At 34.4% G+C, this 20,561-nt stretch overlaps 3 protein-coding genes and 1 pseudogene across 3 annotated transcripts in view; 3 read left to right on the forward strand and 1 right to left on the reverse strand.

Annotated features, from left to right (window-relative positions):
- The window catches only part of LOC114273094 (uncharacterized), a 118,955-nt gene extending 109,788 nt beyond the window's left edge, over positions 1–9,167 (forward strand). The window contains exon 2 of the mRNA XM_082894453.1: positions 8,942–9,167. Coding sequence (XP_082750579.1) covers positions 8,942–8,988 — 47 coding nt within the window. The 3' untranslated portion in view covers positions 8,989–9,167. The remainder of the gene's footprint in view (positions 1–8,941) is intronic.
- Positions 4,883–5,747, forward strand: LOC145803262 (transcription factor MYB1R1 pseudogene; annotated as a pseudogene).
- LOC145789399 (uncharacterized) lies at positions 7,962–8,935 on the forward strand. The gene has a single exon (XM_082894452.1). It carries the CDS (start codon positions 7,983–7,985, stop codon positions 8,904–8,906), a length of 924 nt encoding a protein of 307 aa, XP_082750578.1. The 5' UTR covers positions 7,962–7,982; the 3' UTR covers positions 8,907–8,935.
- A 2,666-nt stretch (positions 9,168–11,833) lies between the features above and the next one.
- LOC114273096 (cytochrome P450 CYP749A22) lies at positions 11,834–17,070 on the reverse strand. The gene is made up of 5 exons (XM_082894456.1): positions 16,538–17,070; positions 14,356–14,582; positions 13,786–14,018; positions 12,563–12,935; positions 11,834–12,453 (listed from the first exon to the last, which is right to left on the reverse strand). The coding sequence occupies exons 1-5, from the start codon at positions 16,821–16,823 to the stop codon at positions 12,025–12,027; spliced, it is 1,548 nt and encodes a 515-aa protein (XP_082750582.1). The 5' UTR covers positions 16,824–17,070; the 3' UTR covers positions 11,834–12,024.
- Between the last annotated feature and the right edge of the window lie 3,491 nt (positions 17,071–20,561).

Below are 20,561 nucleotides of genomic sequence, written 5' to 3' on the forward strand. Positions count from 1 at the left end.
CGTTGTCCGGTCACTAAGCTGACTGAGATACCTGCACAGAAGTCCAACGGGGAACGAGAGTCTCCCAGCGAATCCTCCGACAAGCAAGTTAGAAGAGAGATTAATGGGATGTAAAGATGAAGTGATGACAGGGAACTTAACTTTCTTTTTGTCTTAAAAGCTTGCTTATATCTTTTGCTCATCATTTCCTTGTCCACTTCGACCTGTCATGTTGGCCGAAAGCCTACGTTTTAGCTTGCCTTGTTCATGGTGAAGTCGTTCTGCCTCGACGTGAAGGGGTTATCGCATTAAATGCTGCAGGGGAGCTCATTAATGGCTGATGCGTGGTGCAATAACTCTGCAGGATCTTTGTCTACCTACGTGGCTGGTTCTTCTATTAGCAAGTGTTTAAGTATCACTGGTCCTTAGTGCAACGTTGGGTTCCAGTAATGTTGGACTGTAGTGTTTGAGTTATGCATTGCGCTCTAAGTGGTAGACCAAAAGCCCCTATGAGCCCACTTATGTCAAGGGTAGTTAGTCAGCTATTTTTAAGAGATGAATTTGAACCCTATGTTTTGAAGATTAGTAAACAAATCTCAGTTGCAAAAACTTGGAATCTTTTTGGCAAAATCAACATTTCCAATTTTTATTTTTATGTTTTTTGAGAAGTTAGAATCATGTGTTCATCCCTGTCTTTCATAACCTGCCATGTGATTAGAGAACCTCAGACATAATCCGCCACGGTGCCATGTGATTGAGAGAGAAAGAGAGAGATCTGCAACAGGATCCATCATGGTTGGGCTGCACATTGAAAATCAGGAAGTGTGCTTAGCTCAATTGGATGGGTATATTATTGTTTTGTTGCCTCTTTCACATCCCTTCAAAGCCTTTGACTTCTTTTTGTCCTTTAAAGTCATTCATTTGATCTGATCATTTTTTTAACTGATTTACATCAGAAGCTGGGTGCTCACAGATCCACCTCCTTGGACTTTCAAAACCTTAATATGCTCTTCTTTTCTTTTCTTTTTTAATTTTGAGTTCCTCTAGAACTGATCACCTTTCAGTGAATGACAATACAAAATAATAATAGCATAATAATATATGGAAAGAGTATCCCAAGGCAAAGAAGATGAGATTTGAAAACTGGCATTGAGTGAGGTAAATGCAGAGGAATTAGGTTCATCCAAGATGGCTGCACATGCCACTGTTTGCTACAGTTAAGCTAATACTCCTTTGGTATAGTTAATTTTAAGCTTAAACCTGATAAATAATCATATAGTAGAAGCTAAAAATAGCTTTCTCTTAGCTTTTTAATTTTTTAATTTTTTTTTAGGCTACTTAAGTTAGGTGTAAGTAAAAACTGAACTAAATACTTTAGCACAGATTCTCAAAAATGAAAAACATATGCATTCATTCCCTAATTTCAAGACAATAACTTCTTCTTTTTTTTAAATTTGTTTAAACTATTTTTTCCTCATAAACTAATAAGCAGAAGTTATGAACGGTCTAACACAGAATCTTGAAATATAAAATAAATAAAAAAAATCATAAACTGCCAATTTAAGGTACAGCAAACATTGTTGCACAGCTCCAGCAAGCCAACAACCAACCATTGCAATGTCACAATACATAATTTATACACTAATTAAAGTGAAAGCAGAAGATACAGAGTATAGCTTTTGCAGGGGGTTCAAAATTGTGGTTTTGAGGGGCTTGTTCTCAGTGCTCCATTGATTAATTTATTGTCTTAGATAGCAACCATAGAAATTTCAATGGTAGTGACCACTTTAAAGTGATTGAGCAAATATATAACCAATTGTTCTCAGTCCTAAATAAGTGTACTTTTTGTTCTCAGTGCTCCATTGATTAATTTCAATTGTACTATTCACACCTCCATGGGGTTCGAAGTATAAAACTTATCAATTTTGACAAATATATAACCAACCAAAAAAAAATTGGTTTTTCACAATTAAAATCAAAAGATTGTCTTTCAATTGCTATCTTTTATAACTCAATACAAAAATAAGAAAACATTTTTATTTATATATGTTTTTGACGCTGTTTTTCACCATTTATATCAATAAAAATTAATATTGTAATTAGTAAAAATATTCGACCTTCTATATTAAAATGGTGAGCCCCTCTTTTCTACAATCTTATTTTACCTTATCTGATGCTGATGTAGGTAAGCACTCATTTGAAAGGTTGAGGAAACTTCTAAAGTCTAATACAAAAAACTGGTGCCTCTTTTTCTTTTCTTTTTTTTTTTTTTTTTTTTTTTCCTTCTTGATTAGGTAAGCATTAGTAATGGTATTAAGTAATGAAAAAATAATTAAAAAATCAATAGTAAAAAGGTTCCTTAAATGTTCAATTGGAAGCTACCAATTCATGCACCAATAACAGTTTAGTCTTACAAAGCAGTTCTATGTTTAGGGTTTTTTTTGGGTCTCATGTGATGGATATTGAATTCCCAGGGGCTGATTTGGCAATTGCTTTTTAGCAACTTCTTAAATATTTAATGAACTTTATAAAAAAAAATCAAAATCAAAAAGCTTTTCACTTTTAAGTCTTATTAGATTAGAAGCCCCTAAAAATAAAAATAAAAAACAAACAAAAAAATTAAAAGGTCCGTTAAACACCAGGAAAAAAAATGGTGAAAAAAGTTAGGTTTTTTTTAAAATATTTACTTTTGAACTTCTTCTACACTAAGACTCGAAAAAGAATTGACACAACTTTTAAAAAATTACAGTACAGACATAAATTTTTTTAGAAAATGACTTTTTTAGCCTTTGTCAAACACTACTGGGGCATAGGATGACTCAGCCAAACAAGAATAATTAACCATTATGTAACTGGACTTGGAAGCATGGTGAAAGTTATCACACCAGCACATGTCATACTTCGACATGTCTGTGAAGAACTAGAATGCTTCAATTAGAAGTAACGGAATAGGTAAAGTTCTGTGGTAATTTGAGGGTTATTAGTGCCAAAATTTAAGTTACTCGATTGTCAGCTTACAATGGATCCTATTGTTGTTGTTATTGCATAAAAATATTTAGGCATGTGGTTTCACAGTCCAAAGACACAGAAATGAAAAGTTTTTTTTGGTTTTTTCAATTCTTTTGTAAAAACATACAAAACTTGTTTGGAGAACTATACTCTTAGAATTGTAGTGCAGATCGTTGGATCCCTACTTCCAATTCATTTCCAACCACCTTAAAACTTAGGTATTAAGGACAGGGAAATTAAAACCTCATAACTAGCACGGATAGGGCAACTCCAGACAATATGAGACACATTCCAACACACCCTCCTGGATCACAACATACACTAGGCAATATGGGACACTTTCCAACTAGGGCTGAGTAAGGAATCTATAAAATCTGTAATCCGATCCAATCCAGTCCAATAGGTTTGGATTGATTTTTTGAATTCGTGGTTCGGTTCCGGATTGAAAAATAAAAAATCTGTAGTCTACATATTGGTTCCGGATTGAATCCCACGATTCAATCCAGACCGTATACAAATAGTCTATATTTATATTATACACCCTCCCGCGTAGTATATTCTCTTATTCCATATAAAACCTAAACCCAAACTTGTATAGTATCTTCTTTTATTGCTTTTATTAGTTGGTTTTTAGTTTTAATTTATAATGGTCTAAATACTTATGTAGAACCAGTTTTCTCATAATTGTTTAAATTCTAGAATAATATGTTGCTATTAATATGATACTATATTTATGTTTTTATGAAATTAAAAAGTTATATATATTTTTTTGTTATTTAATTATATAAATCCGTAGTTCTAAACCGCTAATTCCGACACACCCTCCTGGACCAGGACATACACTAGCGGTTTTATCCCAATCCGAACAAATCCGGACCGTGCTCACCCCTAATTCCAACACACCCTATCCCAATCCGAACCATACTCATCCCCTAATTCCAACATACCCTCCTGGACCACAACATACACTAGCTGGACCACAACATACACTAGCCGGACAAACGGCTACCAAATTGAAAAACTCAACCCACATTTATCCTTAAAACGTATTAAGGAGAGAGAAACTAAAACTTTATAATTAGTACAGATGGGACAACTCCAAACAATGTAAAATACATTCCAACAGTGTGGTGCAAATCTCAAAATAAGAAAATTTTGTGACACAATTGTGTAACCGTGAGTGCATTGATTGAGACAGGTATAAAAATTCAGTAATGCTAAGGATCATGAAAAATATATCATGAATATTATCATGAAAGATTCTCAACCTTTGAATTACCCATACAATAAAACACCACACACTAATCAAGACTAATCAAGGGATAAAAAATCTTCATGATACATTTCATGATATATTTTTCATGATCCCTAACATTACACATAAAAATTTTGGAGATAGATGATTCTGTTTCGTAAAATCATAGAAAGTAAAACATAGCCAACCTAACACCGAAAGTAATAAACCCAATCCCCACAAAACTAAAGCACATGGTTCTTCATCCCCTTACTCTGTCTCCCCCAAAAGAGGATACTCACCACCTATCTAGTTGCACTATATATAAATATCACACCACACTTCACATCTTGTTAAAATTCCACCTACTCCACCTACTACCACTACCACCTACTCCACCTACTACCACTACCACCTACTACCACCTACATACTCTACTCTTCTATATATAGGAATCATTGTAAACATATTCAATACAATCAATAATACATACAATTTATTCCCTCTCTATTTCTCTTTATACATTAAATTTTACATGGTATCAGAGCAGGTTTAGAACCTAGCATTTTTCGCTTCACCGGCGGGCGGCAACCTCACCTTAGCCGTCCGCCGGACCTCAACCTAGTCTGCTAGAATTTTCTACACATACCTTCACTTTTCTTCACCACCGCCGCCTCACTATCGATTCGTGGAGATGTCCTCCACCGCCGCCGGAGAGATCATGTTGTTCGGCGTCCGAGTCAAGGTTGATCCGATGAGGAAGAGCGTCAGTATGAACAATCTGTCGCAATACGAACAGCCTCAGTGTCAGGACTTCTCCAACGTCGCCAATGTTGCCTGCGGTGGCGGCGGTTACGCCTCCGCCGACGAGGCCGTTCACCCTCAGTCCTCCGGGAGTCGCGAGCGCAAGCGAGGTGTTCCATGGACTGAGGACGAGCACAAGTTGTTTCTCTTAGGACTGCAAAGAGTAGGGAAAGGAGACTAGAGAGGTATTTCAAGGAATTTCGTGAAAACTCGAACACCGACGCAAGTCGCTAGTCACGCTTAGAAATACTTCCTCCGGCGAAGCAACCTCAATCGGCGTCGCCGTCGATCCAGCCTCTTCGATATCACAACTGAATCGGTCACTGCAATTCCAATGGAAGAAGAAAACCTTCATCATCCACCATTGGAATCTACCAATATCGGTGGCTCTCAAGTGGTGCCTTTTCCAGTGACTGTGGGTTCTGTTTTATTACCAGTACAGATTGAGAATCCAATAAAAAAACTAACCTTGGGACATATCGATCAATCAAATCTTATTCCTGTTCTTCTATTCTCCGATGCATCATCAACAGTAGATCCATCGCGGTTGTCTCTCAGGCTGTCACTATCGTCCGATCAGAATCAGTCGTCGACGCGTTCCGCGTTTCAGACGGAGAAATGCTTGGAGAGAAGATCTGTCATTCCGGCGTTATCGACGGCGCATACGGTGATGGTTCTCCGGCTGTTGATTTCGGAGGCGAGGTGTGTGATGGTGAGGTAGTGGTTGAATGTTGAGAATTCAAAAAAAAAAAAAAAAAAAAAAACAGAAGGCCAAACCCAGCTCTCTCTCTCTCTCTCTCTAACACAGCTCTCTCACTCTCTCGACACCTCTCTCTCTCGGCAGTTTGAACAAAAAATAATAATAATAATAATAATAATAATAATAATAATAATAAATATACACACTGATATGCACACTGCTACACCACACACACAGCACATGCATACACAAGCACACACACACATGGGGGCCACCCACTCAATCTCTTTCTCTCTCTCTCTGGTCCCTTTCTCTCCACCAGACCCACTTTAATCATATCTATCATTCCTCTCTCATATTTTATTAATCTCTCTCTCTCTTCATCCAACCCACCAACTTAGCCGCTTTTGTCCCCCCACCATAATTGTTTTCACCACCCATCACCCCCACTCAACTTTCTTTTACTTTATATATATATATATATATATTTATTTTGCTCCACCTTTTCCAACGTGTTCCCACTCTCTTCAACTTTCTTTTATTTTTTATTTATATATATACATATTTTTTTTATTATAATATATTATATCACCATACGAGCCCACAGATTCAAATCACTTCTGATTTTTCAAATCTTTATTTTATTTTTTCCTTTCACACAAAAAAAAAAAAAAAACAAAAACAAAAACAAAAACCAAAACAACAAAATAACACCACAAACATTCCATACACTTGTCATTTCTTCATGCCGGGGATCAACCCCGATCACAATTTTACACCAAAAAAAAAAAAAAAAACAAACAACAAAACCCAAACCACATCCACAGGCAGGATTTTTCTTCTCTACTCTGCCACCGGTCTCTTCTTCTTGCCTATGTCCTGGGCGGCCCTTGACGGTGCTGCCTCTGTGTTTCCCACGCCGCCGAGCACGTTCACTCCCCCCTGCTCCTCCACTGCCGCATATAGCGGACCTCCAAATCGGAACATCACGATGGCCTTCCGCTTTAGATCCTTGTTTTCCGCTTTTAGCACACATATCTCTGCTCGCGCATCCTTATACATGCGTTGGAGCAGAGCCAGTTGGGCGTTTAACTGCTGCACCTCATTTGTCCTACTCTGAACCCGGTGCGACAAGTTTGTGACTGTCGTCATCGTCTCCACACATGACTTCAATGTATACTGATTGGCCTCAATATCTGATTGTGCTGTCATTCTTTGCTCCACAGACCGCATAGGAAAGGTCAACGGCGCAAACTCAGGGGCGCTTGGTTGAGGTTCAAGGGCAACCGCACCAGTTATCTCTCTTGTGGACTCGTTGAGATCTGGAAAGAGCATGAGCAGACCACGGGAAGAAGAGGCCATTTTCTGGGCAACAGAGTGTTACAAAGTATCTCTCTCAGACAACAACGAGTTTTTCAAAGGTTTTTAGCAGGTTTTTGTCTCAGCCTCTGTCTTGGTTAAATAGCCAAGGTAGACACGCGCATCGTGCGCCGCTCGGTGCTAGACGACAACATGGGCGCGCAAGCCAAGGTAGTCACGCGCAAGCCATAATGTTCGGCACACCTTTTTATGGATTGGGCACGCCTTTTGATGGCACGCCTTTTGACAGATTGGACACACCTTTTGCGGGTGCGACTTTTTAGCGGTCCGGCATGACCCCATAAAACTGTCCCGACATTGATTCCGGTTAGCTTTTCCAGCGGTCCGGCATGACCCCATAAAACTGTCCCGACATTGATTCCGGTTAGCTTTTCCAACGGTCCGGCATGACCCCATAAACTGTCCCGACATTGATTCCGGTTAGCTTCTACATCGGTCCGGTGTGACCTCGTGAACTGTCCAGACATTATCTTCTCCAACGGTGTGACACGACCATTCCGTGTCTTCCACAACGATTTGACACAACCATACAGTGTCTCCTATCTTATTTTATTTTATTGTCCTTTTATTTTTCTGTTTGTTACTCTCTCCAAACTCAAGTTGGTTTCTGTTTATCCTCCTTGAGTTTGAGGAGGGCTGTTAAAATTTCACCTACTCCACCTACTACCACTACCACCTACTCCACCTACTACCACTACCACCTACTACCACCTACTCCACATACTACACACCTACATACTCTACTCTTCTATATATAGGAATCATTGTAAACATATTCAATACAATCAATAATACATACAATTTATTCTCTCTCTATTTCTCTTTATACATTAAATTTTACACATCTCACCTCCTCTCTCTCTCTCTCTCTTAAACATGAAGCTCAAGCATTGTTCCATGACTCTTCTTTTCTTTATTTCTCTCACACTCTTCCCCTACTTAATCCTAAGCCAAACCTGCCAAAGAACCTGTGGCAAACAACCCATCAAATACCCATTTGGCACAGGCCCTGGATGTGGCGATCCGAGGTTCCAAACTCACATAACTTGCAGTCAGGACCAACTCACCTTCTCAACCCACACTGGCTGCTACCCTGTAACCTCCATTGACTACACAAACCAAGTCCTCTACATCACAGACCCTTCCATGTCAACCTGCTCTTGCTCACAGCCCAACAAAGGCTTCGGCCTCGATTGGGACGCTCCCTTCAGCTTCCACGACGACAACACCTTCGCATTGCTCGACTGCTCGACAACTTCATCGCCCATATACAAAACCAATCCCGGAAACAACAGCACTGCCACAGTTCCTCTCTGCGACACGAATGGTGCTGCCGTTTGTAGCCTGCTTTTTTCATGCCAGGCTGTCAGCAGGCTCGATACCCCTGTCGCCACATGCTGTGTTTACACTCTAGTGGACCTTGGGCCATCATTCGAAATGGATTTGCAGAAATTGCAGTGCACTTCGTACTCCGGCATATACGGTTTTGGAGGGAAAAACGATGATCCCGCGAGTTGGCAATATGGGGTGGTGCTTAAATACAAGTTCAATTACAACAACGAATTTCCGACGAATTGTGAGAATTGCGAAAGGAGTAATGGAGCTTGTGGGTATTCTGGAACTTACAATTCATTTGTGTGCAACTGTCCTAGTGGGTTGAATACGACAACAGATTGTTTCTTCGCAGCATCTTGGAACCATGGCTTAGTACTACTGCCATGCAGACCGGTATTGATCTATGTTTTGTTTCCTCTGCTTAATGTGTTTTTTTTACAGATTTTGATGTCTTTGATGTTTTGATGTTTCAATAATTTTAGACTACGATGGTTTTGCAGGGAAATGGGTGATCTACTGTTTGGCATGGTTTCTGATGTTGCTGTAGAATGAAGAAGAGCAGTTTGTGGAAATGAATTCCAATGCTGGAAGCAAATAAAACTGCTAGTTGACTTTTTCTTCTTGTGATTTCTCCAATTTGAAGGGAATTGAAAGGCACGAGATTTTTTTGTCTATAAATTTTTAGTCTCTGTTGCAATACACTCTCAATCATTTTGGAATATATTTCGAAAACAGCTCTGCTACAGAGCCCGAAAGGGTTTCGAGCCAAATTTGGCTCGAATTTGAGAAGAAGGAGGAAGAAGAAGAAGAAGAAAAAGAAGAAGAAGAAGAGAAGGAGAAGCAGAACTGGAGGGGGCCCTAAAAATAGGGCTGGAGGCGGAGGTGGAGGCGGGCGGAGGCAGAGGCAGAGGCGGAGGGGGGCGGAGGCAGAGGCGACGATCGGCCGACGACCGACGAGCTGCGACGATTGGCCGACGACCGACGACGAGCTCCCACCTCTCCCCTCTGTTTCTCTCTCTCTCGCCTCTGCTTCTCAGGTTCAAAACGAAGAAGAAGAAGAAGAAAAGAAAGAAGAGGAAGGAAGAAGAAAAAAAAAAAAAAAATCAAAACCCAAAACGACGTCGTTTTGGGTTTTGAGCCAAATTCGACCCACTCATTTTGGGCCCTCAAACATTATTCTTTCGAAAAATATATACTTTAAGATTCTTACATGATCAAATGAATGGTTAAGAATGCATTAAGACAAAAAAACAGAGAAAATTGAGGACAAAATATTCTTGGCTGAATTCAAGTACCTTTTCCTGGCTGTAAATTGTAAATATAGTGGAATTCCAATGTTGAAAGCCCAAGTTACAATAAGGTTGACTTTCATATGTTAAGATTTCTCCAGTTAATGCAAAGGGTTGAAAATTTCTGCTCTACTTGGAAAAAGATGGGTTATGGGTTACATCTCATGACACGAGATCATCTGTCTCTAAAATTCATGTTTTTATGACCCGAATGTATTTCTTATCATACGTTTGAAAGTGCATTTAATACAAGATTAGAGATTTTCAAATTCTAAATCTAATTTCATAGTATCTTATGCAAAAGGCCTTTGTTAGATCGAATGTGGTCCATGTCAGTGGTCCAGACTGTGAAAATGAATCTTTATGTTGCTGAACAAGTATATAATTATGACCAAACCACTCAACAAAATGGCACTTTCATTCAATTATTTACATACAAAGGATATAAACTGATAGGTAGGTGGGAACAAGTCGCAGGTTATCAGCATAATATGAGATCCAGCTTGGAAAGTAGAGGCTTTTAAGACTAAAAGAATTCATTATTATATTGAACATATAGATATTAAGATATGTATATATCCACTAGTAATGGAATAGGGTCCCTTCTTTTAAGCACAACCACTAAGAGAGAGAATCACTTTCATGATAAAGGGGTTGGGATTCTTTCTTTATATTCCAACTTCACTGGGAACCTCCAGATAGTGTGATCTAGAAAACTTTATACCTACATATTATTCTGCAACTTACTTACAATTTTGTACTCTCGTGTCATTCCTATCCACCATTTCATTGTCAAGCTCCTGAGTCCCCTAAAAGGTTGTCTTCCACACACACATGTATCGTAGGAGAAATTGCAAATAAATGGGACAACGGAAAAATAATTGTACTATAGATGAAATCTTTTTTAGTGCAACTCTGAGAAGGACTTTCACTAAACACATGAAGGACTTGCACCATACACAAATGAAATTTATAGCAACTCGGACACAGGAAAGACTTGCACCACACACAGGAAATTTACACCACCATAAAAATGTAAATATTTTTTCACTGTACCACTGATTTGTAATTTTTCCAATATCTTATATATATATATATATATGAAATGTGTCTGTGTGTGTTGTACCATAGACGAAACAAACAAACAAAGAAAAATGAGAGACATAGAAGGAGTTGGCATGGAAAAGTCTACTTAACATGAAGAAAATTACTATGAAAGATGAAGTGTGGTTAAGATTTAATTGGTGTATTGTCGATCTATATGCGGAATGAATCTAAATCACATGGTAATGTTTCTAGGTAAAATTATGAGTAAAAATTATAAGCACGTAGTGTTATTGTAGTTGGCATAGTTCACTCTCTCGTCAAGTGTGATGTCTAAATTTGAATCTCACCATTGTACAATCTACCCTCTTCCCTTATTCCCTTCCTATTGGGATCAGATTCCATCAACATAAAGCGAACACTTCTTTGAAGTAACATTTCAGTTACAAAAAATACAGAAATATCAGAGCAAGGTGAAACAATCACAATGACAATAATTAACCCAGGAGAGGATGAGTAGGTCAATTAAAAATATCACTTTCAATTTTAACTGATCAAGACAGATATCAAGAGATTAATTGATTTCAAGAAAATTCAATAATTAATTAGACAACTATTCAATTAACCAAACCATCGATCAAGCAATTCAACAATATGCTTTATCAATCTCATCATAAAAAAGAAGGAACAATCAAAACTCTTGGAAAACCCTATGTGAAAACACTACCACCGAATACTCACTTTCTATTAAACAATGAATCGAACAGTTAGAAGGCATAATTGAAAGTCTCACAAACTCTAACCCAAGTTATATCTTATACCTACAATGCAATTGAACACACCACAAACTTAAAAAAGCCTGATCTCAATTACAAGTCAAGCTTTATATATCCATTGATCAGTATGAAGCTCCAACTTCCAATAGTCTCCATTCCATTGGCTCTAATGCTCAATCAAACATACTCGCCTCAGAATTTAAATAAGAAGGAACAATATTGAGATCAAATATATAGTCAAGGGCATTAATTATATTAAATAAATGTTAAAATTGACCATGTCTTTATAAAACTAATGTGATTATTGATATATATATAGATATATTTTTTACAAAACTTTATTAGTCACTCACTCTACCACAGTTCAACAATCTTCAAATGCCATCATGGTGTACAACTGATTGAATAGAAACTGCAAAGGTTTATTACTATCTTCACCCAAAAAAACCAACTTACTAGCAAAACTTGTCCATACTAGAGAGGATGAAGCTTGACTTGAATCCCGTGTTGCGGACGAATTGCTAAAAGTTGGACTGGCGAGTGACTATAGGTTGGGGAGAGAGAGAAGGCGTAGCGTTGCAGAATCATTGACAAGGCAATTTTTGTTTCATTGATTGCAAAGTTCATGCCAACACAACTTCGTTGTCCGAAACCAAAAGGAAGATACACTCCTGGGTTGTTGTTGGTAGCTTTAGCAATTCCTTCTGAAAATCGTTCTGGTTTGAAAAGACACACATCATCTCCCCATATTTGAGGATCAAAATGAAGTGCCAATATCAAAATAGTCACATTTATATTGGCCGGAAGAGTAAGTTGTCCCAGTTTGACTTTCCGTTGAGCTTTTTTTGTAATATACATGATAGGAGGATATAGTCTTAGAGACTCATTAATGATCATGCTCATCTGTACCAAAAAGGAAAAGAAAAGTCCAGTTAATATTGGTATGCGTTTTTCATTATATTTGTACTAGAGGAGATGTAGTTTGATTTTGTGATCACTAGTGTTTGTGTACCTTTTTCATTCTTGGAATGCCTTCTGCATTTGGATGTTGCTGGCCAAACAACTCAAGGACCTCCTTTCTTGCTTCCTCTTGCCAATCTGTATGGATTGCTAGAAGAAGAACAGACCATGAAAGCAAGGTGGTTGTAGTTTCATGTCCAGCAATGTAAATGGCCTTGCACTCATCAATCACAGTTTCCACTGTAATCCTCTTATTCTCATCTTCATCATGACTTGCCTTCACAAGTAGTCCAAGAAGATCAGTCCCATAGTTGCCAACTTCTGCCATTGCGTTTTCTCTTTTCTTTATAATCTCTAAAATAGAATCTCGTATCCCTTCTTCAAGTTTTTCCGATTCTATATCGTCGATACTTTTCCAAAATTGACTGCACAAATGTATAAATGATCAATCAAAATTATACTTCTTGTTGGGAAAATATTAGAATCTTTGAATATTTTGTACTTTGAGTACAATTGAATAGATCAAGTAATTATAATTTGCAGCATCAGTATCATTGGTTACTTTAATATTGAACTACCACCACAAATAAAAGTTTTCTTTTCTAGAAGGCAGATGTTATGTTTCTAAACCATCAAGCATTGGCCTAACTATTGACATGAATTGGAAAATTGATACTCCTTGCAGGGAAAGTTTTCTTTTCTTCTCTGCTTCCATGAAATGGAAAATTTAATGAAATGGTAAAAAAAAAAAAAAATGAAGGATACTGCCTAACTATCTGCATTTGATTGTTGTCCTTACTTGACTGAAAGAAAGCCTAAAGCTAGTCAGTGAAATAGAAAAAAAAAACCTAACAAGGTTATGACTTTGGAATTCTCTTCTTCATTTATTTCTTTTTTCTTTTTTTCTGCCGAAAATTATTTTGTTAAGGATCTATATTCTATTATAAGCTTATTCTATCTTAATGAATTATATTACATTGGCTAGAGAAAAAAATAAAATAGAAGAATCTTCATACAAAAATATTTCATAATGATTAATTTGTAAGTAACGTTGTGGAAAATATATTGGGCAGTGTTTATTGTGATACCTTACGTTACACTAACCATATCAAATGAATTATCCCACCTTTATTTAGGAAGCAATGACACTAATATCTTGTGGGCCCCATCAAATGAAGTGGTTAGTCCATGTATAATGCCACGTGCAATTGAATCGAAATATAATCAAGTTAGGATTATTGTTAATAAGACTGAAACTTAACAAAATGAATTTACCTGATAACAGGAAGCTTGATTTTGAAAACATTTCTGACAGTTATAATACCCAGCTGCGTCAACATCTCAAATATGTTTTTTCCTTCTAAATAACTACTCCCAAAAGCTGTCCTTGAAATAACTTCTGATGTTAATAATATAAACTCTTCATACACCTCAATTTCTTCGCCTTCACACTGCTTCCACCTTTCTAACATCATCTCCACGCTAGAGATCATTGCTGGAACCATGTTCTATACAATAGATATACACCATTTCTTGTGAATTATTATGTCAATAATCTAAAAAATTAAAAATTATTTGGTAATAATGATGCATTATGCAAGCTTTATTGGAGAATTATCATAAGAATTAGATATGAGAAAAATTAATCGTAAATTGATGAAGTGAATGTGACACCAATACCCTTCATACAAATGGAGCACGATTCATATTATACACCTACTTGCACTCTATTGATTTGTAATTAATTTAACAATTTTTAAATTATTAGACATTTTATCATCAATATTTTAATGGTATGGCATAATAATAATAAGAACAAGAAGAAGTAGTTTAGTATAAGCGTACTTTCAAACTCTCTGCATGAAACGCATGGTTGGCTAGTTTTCGTAACGTTGACCATTTTTCACCTTCAGCTGTCACAATACTATTGTTACCCAATAGCTTCTTTAAGTAGCCTTCTAGTTCCATTTGAATATAAGCTTTTTCTTTGTTTTTGATTATTTCTTTGGCAAACTCCGAGTCTGTAATGACTAACTGAGCTTTTGGACCATTCCACATAAGAAAATTCTTTCCTGTTTCACCCCCAAAAATTAAATAACTGAATAAACAAAAGAAGCCAATAATTAAATAAATGAATAAACAAAAGTAGCCAATTTGCAATGTGTGACATTGTGAACTAGATATTGACATTCATAATAGGAGAAAAACTACCATGTGAACTCGAAAAATGACACGTATGATATGCACTTTATACAAAAAAAAATATAATTTTTCTCACAAAAAATATAATTTGATCACAAAAAGTCTAATTTTTTTGCTCCTCACAAAAAGTATTTACTTTTATAACAAAACAATATAACTTTGATTATTCTCAACTTTAGAGGTGCAATACTTTTATAACAAAATATATATATATATATATATATATAACTTTGGTTATTCACAACTTTAGAGGTGCAAATTATAACTTCACCGATCATAACTTTGATAAGGAAAATGGTAACTTTTCTTACTATTGGTTAGTGTAAAACATTTCCCTAATAACAAAACCGTCACTTCAACAGATTAATTATATATGTTTAAAAATATACTATATGTTATCCGCCTCATATATATATATATATATATATTGATCAAGATTATACCCCTCATATAAGGATAAAGCTAGTGTTGCTTAAAATATAAAAATTAAAATTTATTTTTTACAAAACATGACGATTGAGTTTTAGAAGAGTTATTTATGAATTTAAAAATTCATAACGGCTTTATTTGATTCTTGGGTTGTTTAGAATAAGTGTAATTTTTGATTTTTTAACTAAAAAAATTAGGGGAAAAAAATAAGTGTTTGGAATAATCTTTTGCTTTTTTATGAAAAAATTGTGTATTATAATATTGTAATAAATATTCAAATGACCTGTTTGCCCCTACTCTCCTATTGGTACTGACTGTGCGTCACGTGACAAGACGAGTACGGCTTGTGCATGCAATGTGTGGTGGGGCTTCAGAGAAGATATGTTTGGGAAGATAGTTATAATCAATTTTTTGGTTAAAAGTTGATTATAATCAATTTTTTGTGAGAGAGGGAAGTGAGTTATAATTTGAGAAGTGGATTATAATCCACTTCCCAAAAACCCCAAAGTGTTTTTTTTTTTTTTTTTGATTGAGGTTGCTTGTCCTTGTCCACACTTGACTACAATCTTTGGAAAAAAAAGGGGCATTTCGGTCTTTTTGGCGTCTGACCAGTGTTATTGTTTTCCGAAAAAAAAATATAAATTATATAAACTTTTTAATTTTTATAATCACTTTTTAATTTTTTTATCTTTTTTTAATTCTAGCCCAGCATGCACTTGAGAGTAAGGATCCTCTAGAGTTTTTTTTTCTTAAAGTTTCCTAGAGTGGTGCATTGTGTGGTTGAAATTTAATGGCAAGTCACATCAATTTTTCAGCATTAAATCTCAACCACACAATACACCACCTTAGGAAACTTTAGGAAAAAAACACTCTAGAGAATCCTTGGTGCTTGATGTGTACTCGACACAGTTACACCACAACTGATATCCTCACACGTTTCGACACCGCAATTTAAAATCATGAAAGAAAATTAAACTAGGATTGAAGAAAATAAAAGGATAATACACATTGGTGGTCCTAAATTTTGTCCATTATATTATTTTAGTTTTAAAATTTTTAATTGATTTAATTTTAACTTTTAATTTTCAATTTTATATCAATTTAATCTAATTAATAATATATTTTTACAGTAAATAATTATTAAATTGATTGAAATTACTCACTGAATTTAGCAAATTTATAATTTTTAAAAAAATATATAATACATGTCACTTCTCTGTATATTTTTTATAAAATAAAAATATTTATAAAATTATAATCAACTCGATCAAATTAAAATAAAATGAGCGAATCAAAATCATAAGGACAAAATGATACATGAAGAACCAAATATAGAACTACTGTCGTAATATGCCAAAAATAAAATAAAATTATGAAACTAATGATGAGTAAGTACCGTAAATCTTGATCCAAGAGTGTATATGAGGCTGCAGTCTCTGAAATACTTGATGGGATAAATCCATGGGTTTGCTTATGGACTCGGCTTTCATGGTGCGGATTTCTTTGGTGTTTCCATGGATGAATCTGTAGCCTGGGCCTCCAATTCCTTGTGAATTCAGTATACGCTGTATCTGAAATGGAGTCCACCATAGTTTGCGAAAGAGGTTGATGAGAACCGAGAGCAAGAACAAACACACACTGCTTGAAATAAGGATGCTTATGGTTCCCACAACAAAACCCATATTGGATCTGTAGTTATTACACTTAAAAAAGCAGCAGGCAAAGTTTGATGATAGAATAACCCCAAAAAAAACAGTATGATGATAAAAAGGTTGTTTTATAGTTTTCTTGTTTCACTTACACGAGGAAGTGCATAGGAATTTATAGGAGCGATGGTTGGCTGGAGTGACTTCATGGTAAAATTTTAGAATAATGCTTGGGAACCCTTTTTGGGGGTCACCCCTCACTCCCCTTTGTCATGTGGTGAGTGGTGATTGGAGGAGTAGGAAAAAAAAGAAAAAGAAAAAGAAAATGTAATCAATGAGAGAGAGAGGGGGTCAAAGGGGTGGAGAAAAAGGGGAGATCAATCATTATTGAAAATTTTAACCTATGAGTTCACGTTTCCAAATAATTGTACTAGATGTCAAAAATTAAGTGTATATTCAATTTTTTTTTTTTTGTCAAATATATATTAATGTGTATTAAATGATTTTGTTTTAAGGATAAATTACAAATACACCTTTTGAGATTTGCTTAAAATAGAAATTGTCCCATGTAGTTTGAAAAATTATAAATACCTCCTTATTAACTAAAAAAATAAAATTCATAATTAGTCTTCTTTATAATAATAAAATTACCTAAATTATTAATTAAAATATATTTCTAACATTATTAAAAATTGTTAATTGACTTGAGATTTATTAATCAAATGGACGATTTGTTATAAAATTAAAAATTTTAAAAATAAAATATAATTTTTCAAATCATATGAAACAACTCGTATTTTAATTAAATTTCGAAAAATATATTTATATTTATCTTTTTTTTAATGGTTGATTGGGTGTTATTGGGGGAACGAGCCCAGTTACTCTACCAAATATTTCGCCCAAATACGTCTGTCAATATTTCTAAAAGGGCCGGATAGAAATAGTGGTGTTTTGAGAAGTTAGTCAAAAATTAATTTTTTAATTTTTTAGTTTTTTTGTGATTTTTTTTACAAAAAAATTGTGTTCTTTTGGATAAAAAAAATTAAATTTTTTGATTAAAAAAATTAAAAAACTAAAAAATTAATTTTTTACCAATGTTGCCAAAATGCCCATAGGCAATAGTGGTGTATTATACAAGCCAATGTTTCTAGAAGTATCAGATAGAGCTAGTCAATAGTGGTATATTACAAGCCAATGGTCACGTTTTTGAAATATTTAGCTAAAATGTGGTTTAAAATCAAACCCGTACACCATGATGACTTTTGTCGTTCTGACTTTTAAGCCCCTTAAAATCCAAACACGTACACCATGATGATTGCTATCGTTGTGACTTTTAAGCCCCTTCATATTGTCTTTTTGCTTATCTACAATGAACTGAAGCGGAATCGTGATTTTACAGAAACTCCTGTTTGTCCCTTATATGTAAAAATAATAGAGGATCACCGCATCTAATCATAAATTATATATATGGTTTAGGTTAAAGAGTGTATATTATATGTAAATTATGTTATTTATAAATTTGCTCATTATAAATAATATAACTTAATATTAGGGGTGTTTGTTTCAGCTTTTCAGAGCCAACTTATGGCTTTTAGTTTTGAAAAAGTTATTTTGGACTGTTTGGTTAAATTTATTTCAAACAGCTTCTGATTCTAACAGCTTATTTTAACTCCAAAAAGCTGATTCTGAGAAGCTGCTCACCCTTGCTTCTGATTATCAACTTTTGCTGTGGACATGTTAATTTATGGTTATACTCTTAAATTTTTTTATTTTTTATTTTTTTAAAAATAGAAAAAGACTCAAATGGACTATAGATTATTATTATTATTATTATTATTTTTTATGAGAAATGTAGACAAACAAAAAATAAAAATTAATTGGAAAAGCTATTTCACAGCTTATTTAACAAACACTACTCAGCAACTTAAATCTATAATCCAACAGCTACACCAAACAGATTAACAACTTCTGATTAAAGTCATAATCTATAATCTGTTAAGCTATAATCTATAAGCTGTTTTAACAGCTACACCAAACGGGGCCATTATAAGAGTTCGGCTTATTTTTTGAAGTGGATTAAAAGTCACTTTTTAATTTTTAATACATTTCTCTCTCTTACAAAAAGTTAAAAAAAAAAAAGAGTCAAAAAATAACTTTTTATCATTTTCTCAAAAACTCCTTATAATAATAATAATAAAAAGTTATAATCAAATATCACATATGTATAATATAAAATTATTAAATCATAACTAATATTATAATGAATTGTAACAAACATGAATGTCATGATTAGGAGTGCAACACTCCAAAAATTTCCCTATGTATGTATGGTGGTGTTTGGTAAGTGACTTTGGGTTTAAAATAGTCACAAAAGATAAAATAGATTATTTTAGCCCTAACAAATAAAACATCTCATCCAACCTATAATCATTACACTCTTCTCTCATAAAAAAATCAAAAAAATCAAAAAGTCAAAAAAAGTCAAAAAACTCTTTCCAAATCAAGCTTTTTAACCCAGACTAAAATAGTTAAAAAAAATTAAAAAATTAAAAAGTCAACCCACTTTACAAACGGAGACTATAGCCCTGTTTGGTAGAGCTGTGGGAAAGTACTTATAGCTTATGCCTAAACAACTTATAGCTTATAACTTTCAGCTTAAGCTGATTTCCAGCTTATTCTTAAAGCATCTCCTGCCCCACTCAAAGAATAAGTTGATTTCTGACTTCCACAAAGCTATAAGCTATAAGCTATAAGTTAAACCAAACACATCAAAATAGCTTAAATTAAGCTGAAAGTTGAAATAAATTGTAAATAATTTCTGCCAAACAGACACTATGTAGGTCAATTAGCTTATAATTCTATATTTAATTAATTAGTGTCCGTGCGGGATAAACTAAAAAGTAGGTGTATTATAAAAAAATACAAGGTTGCATATTACATTCCTAAATTAACCTTAAACAATTGGGTTGGGAGAGGATACTATGCATCATCATAATTTTTTCATAAAGAATTATAAAATTTCGTAGCATAAAGTATAAAATGTCATAATTTTTTTTATCACAAATGTTATAACAAAAATTATTTGTAAATTTAGAATACATATCATAAATTTATTATTTATAATTTTACCACAAAATAACATAATACACCATAAACATTTATCGTGTTTATTCTAAAAAATCATAAATTTCTTACAATATACATCATTAAAATGATGCACGTTGAAAATTCTCATAAATGGCCTATTTTGGGAAGTGGGTTATAATCCGCTTCTCAGATTATAACCCACTTCCTCTCTCACAAAAAAAATTACTTATAAGCTGCTTATAAATAACTTTTTATCAAAAAATTAATTATAACCATCTTTCCAAAATAGCTTAGTTGAATTCGACCCATTCACCCTATACTCCAAGCCAAACTTATTAAAATGCTAATTAGGCTTCTTTTTTTTTTCTTTTTTTTTTTTACTTATTTCTTTATTTTTTATATTTTTTGTAATAAGTAAAAAAATCAATTTATTTAGCACTTTCCAAAACAACTCTTAGGCACTGTTTGGCATGTGCAATTTTAACACATTATCTTATTTAGGTCACGATTATCTCATTTGAATCGTATCACCCCTTTACCATATCACTTCAAATTCAATTCATATTTTATGTTTTTTCGTAAAAAATTAAAAAATATACTAATTTAGCATATGTCAAACATCCTCTTGAGATTGTTTGGAATGAACTATATAAGTACACTTCTTTACTTTTTGATAAAAAAAAATGA

Source organism: Camellia sinensis, chromosome 11, assembly GCF_055761805.1.
Source record: "Camellia sinensis isolate YWXY chromosome 11, ASM5576180v1, whole genome shotgun sequence".
Taxonomy (NCBI): domain Eukaryota; kingdom Viridiplantae; phylum Streptophyta; class Magnoliopsida; order Ericales; family Theaceae; genus Camellia; species Camellia sinensis.

Excerpts from the sequence above, each read along its gene's own strand:
- LOC114273096 (XM_082894456.1), bottom strand. The coding sequence starts at position 16,823 with ATGGGTTTTGTTGTGGGAACCATAAGCATCCTTATTTCAAGCAGTGTG. Across the intron at positions 14,583-16,537 it reads CTCTTGGATCAAGATTTACG|GAAAGAATTTTCTTATGTGG; the intron begins GTACTTACTCAT and ends GGGGTGAAACAG. Across the intron at positions 12,454-12,562 it reads GCATTCCAAGAATGAAAAAG|ATGAGCATGATCATTAATGA; the intron begins GTACACAAACAC and ends TTTTTGGTACAG.
- LOC145789399 (XM_082894452.1), top strand. The coding sequence starts at position 7,983 with ATGAAGCTCAAGCATTGTTCCATGACTCTTCTTTTCTTTATTTCTCTC.